Source organism: Xenopus tropicalis, chromosome 8 (genome assembly GCF_000004195.4).
Source record: "Xenopus tropicalis strain Nigerian chromosome 8, UCB_Xtro_10.0, whole genome shotgun sequence".
NCBI lineage: Eukaryota > Metazoa > Chordata > Amphibia > Anura > Pipidae > Xenopus > Xenopus tropicalis.
Genome location: NC_030684.2, coordinates 15,001,509 through 15,004,561, shown reverse-complemented (window position 1 = coordinate 15,004,561; position 3,053 = coordinate 15,001,509). Strand labels below are relative to the sequence as shown.

Below are 3,053 nucleotides of genomic sequence, written 5' to 3'. Positions count from 1 at the left end.
CTAACGACATAAGTATTGGGGGGGCACTGATGGGTTTCCAAATTCCAGGGAGGTTGCTAATAAAAATAAAAAATCAGCCAGGTTTTATCTTAAATTAACTTTCCCTTTAATTCATCTATGATTGCAGGTCACCATTCCCCAACGTGCTGTTCATTCTGGGGATCCATACGCCCGGAAACTGCAACGTTCAGGCCAGGCAGGTTAGTGACTTGTGTGCTTTCAAATCTATTCCTAAAATGTGTTTAAACTTGGCTTTTGTTTTAATATCTGTTTCTTTTATATAAAGGAGCCATGGCTGTAAGTTTCCCTAAGTTGACTCTTTCATATATGTTCAGTAGGTGACCCGCTGCTTCCACTTACAGGTACCAAACAAGCACCTCTGAAAGCACCGGGAAGCAAGACAGAAGCAAGAGGGCAAGAAAGAAGATCCCCAGATTCTTTTGCTTCAGGTGAAGCTGCGTTTGAATATTTAATTATTCCTTGGGTCATTCTGTTCATGTAATGTGTGAAACAGATATTGGGGTCAGAGCCGGGTTAAGCGACCGGGCGCCCTAGACAACCCAGTCGGCCACCTGCCGCCCCCAATCCTTGCACCCTAGGCAGCTGCCTCTGCTTCCTACCCATAGTTTCTGACCCTGATTGGGGTTCCTACTTTTGGATTACAAGCCTTCTTGAAAGGCAAACTGAATTCAAGTTGTTACTTTTCTTCTGACCAGGTGGAGGCGCTGCAGGCCCAGCTGGAAGAGCAGAACACGACTATCCAAAGAGCAGATAGAGACTCTGTTAGAGGACAGGAAGGTGCCGCGTGGAAGAAACCCAGGTGCAGCACCAAAGAGACCAGGACAAAATGATAATCTATGACAGATAAGTGAGTGTGTGAGAAAAGTAGAGAAATCCATAGGCCTCCTACACCTAGGGTTTGGGGGAAATCAGCCCCCTGTTGTACATCACTGGCTTCTGGAACCATCACTTTCTATCTTTCCCAGGCTGAATAAGACCCAGAAATTGCTGTACGAGAGCACCAGGGATTTCCTGCAACTGAAATAATTTGAGTGCCGAGCCAATGAGAAATCTTGGATGGCCGAGAAAGATCGGCTGCTCCGAGAGCTAGACCGGTGCCGAGAGCAGTTGGCTTTAAGTAGTGACACAGAGCAAGAGCGGGAACACGAGCGAGAGATCCTGCGTTTGTCATTGGTCGAGAAAGCAAGTCGGCACTCGCACAGTGAGGAAGTGAAGGGTAATTCCCATGAATGTGTGAATAAAGGATATTATGGTATTAGCGCTGCTTGCTGGTTCTTATGCCTCTTCTTATACAGTCTCTTACAGAGCAGCTGGCACAAGCACATCGCCTCGCTGAAATGTACCGGGAGCAGTGTGTGACACTGGAGGATGAGCTGGGAAAGATACGAGAGGAGGGAGACGTGGGCAGGGAAATCTTCAAGGTGAGTTCTTAATACCTTGTAAAGGGGGGTTCACATTTGAGTTACCATTTACTACAGGGGTCCTGAAACTTTTTAGACATGGGGCCAGTTCATGGTCCCTCAGACTGCTGGGGGGCCGGACTGTAGTCCTCAAACTAGGCCCCCGCATCCTCAAACTATGGCCCACTGTCTGTTCCCCTGCTCCCGCTGCATCCTCTTGCTCCCTGCTTTGTCCTCCGACTCCCTGCTCCCCCGCTCAATCCTCCGGCTCCCTGCTCCCTGCTTTGTCCTTCGACTCCCTGCTCCCCCGCTCCATCCTCCGTCTCCCTGCTCCCCTGCTTCGTCCTCCGACTCCCTGCTCCCCACTCCCAGCTGTGTCCTCAGCTCAGCTCCCTGCTCCCCCGCTGCATCCCCCGGCTTCCCCACTCCCAGCTGTGTCTTCTGGCTCCCTGCTTCCCCACTCCCTGCTTCGTCCCTTTGCTCCCTGCTCCCCTGTCTTGTCCTCCAGCTCCCCTGCTTCGTCCTCCAACTCCCTGCTCCCCCACTCCCAGCTGTGTCCTCTGGCTCCCTACTCCCCCGCTGCATCCCCCGGCCTCCCCACTTCCTGCTGCGTCCTCCAGCTCCCTTCTCCCCCGCTCCGTCCTCCGCCTTCCTGCTCCCTGCTTTCATTCTCCGACTCCCTGCTCCCCACTCCCTGCTGCATCCTTTAGCTCCCTGCTCCCCCATTCCCTGGCTGCGTCTGCAGGTCTACAGGTAGTAGCCAGGGGTGAGGAGGGCAGCCGGGGCAGGTTAATTACCTGGGGGGCTAAATCCGGCCTTTGGGCCATGGTTTGAAGATCCCTGATTTAGTATGATGTAGAAAGTAAATATTCTAATACAGTTTGCAATTGGTCTTTATTTTTTTGTGTTTGTTAAATGTATTTTACTTTTTGTTCAGCCACCTCCCCGAGTCTCTGGTTGCTAGGGTTACATTACCCTTTAGCAACCAGGAAGTGGTTTGAGTGAGAGACTGGTATATGTTATAGGATAGGGCCTAATAGAGAAAATAACATAACAACTAGAAGTGGAAGGTTGAGAACAAACTTTATGTTGGTTAAAAAACGTGAAGTCACTAAAGGAAATTTGATCTGTTGGCTCGCCCACTTTCTCTAACCTTGGACCACAGTTCTATAGTAAAAACCACTGTGCAAAGTTTGGGGACCCTGGTTTTAAATACTGTCTGAATGGCAGCAATTTAAATTTCCCCACTGAAAGTCAACAAGAGACATCTGATTGTGCGTTGGTGCTCCGCCTCACTTTTCTAACCTGGAATTGTACTTACCCAGTGACTAACTCTGGCAAACTTTGCGCATTAACTCTGCAAGTTGGGGACCCGGTGTTTTACTGTGGAAAATGGCAGCAGGTAAAAATCTGATTGGCTTGTTCAAGTTCCCGCCCTTTTGGGCTCCAACAATCATCATATTTTCATTCAGGCTGACCCCATGACTATGTGATTCAAGTTTGGGGACTGTAGCCTCAGAGCTGTAAGATTGGCGGCAGTTTAATTTTCCCATTAAAGTCAATGGGTATATTTTGATTGGCTGTTGTTGGCCCTCCCCCTTTGGGATCCAGCAATTGTCCGCTGTTTCATTT

The 3,053-nt window shown here is 49.7% G+C and overlaps 1 protein-coding gene across 1 annotated transcript; it reads left to right on the top strand.

The window, feature by feature from the left end:
- Positions 1-852: 852 nt before the first annotated feature.
- LOC116406990 (coiled-coil domain-containing protein 77-like) lies at positions 853-1,651 on the top strand. Its single transcript, XM_031892324.1, has 3 exons — positions 853-868; positions 987-1,236; positions 1,317-1,651. Exons 2-3 carry the CDS (start codon positions 1,078-1,080, stop codon positions 1,452-1,454), a joined length of 297 nt encoding a protein of 98 aa, XP_031748184.1. The 5' UTR covers positions 853-868; positions 987-1,077; the 3' UTR covers positions 1,455-1,651.
- Positions 1,652-3,053: the final 1,402 nt, after the last annotated feature.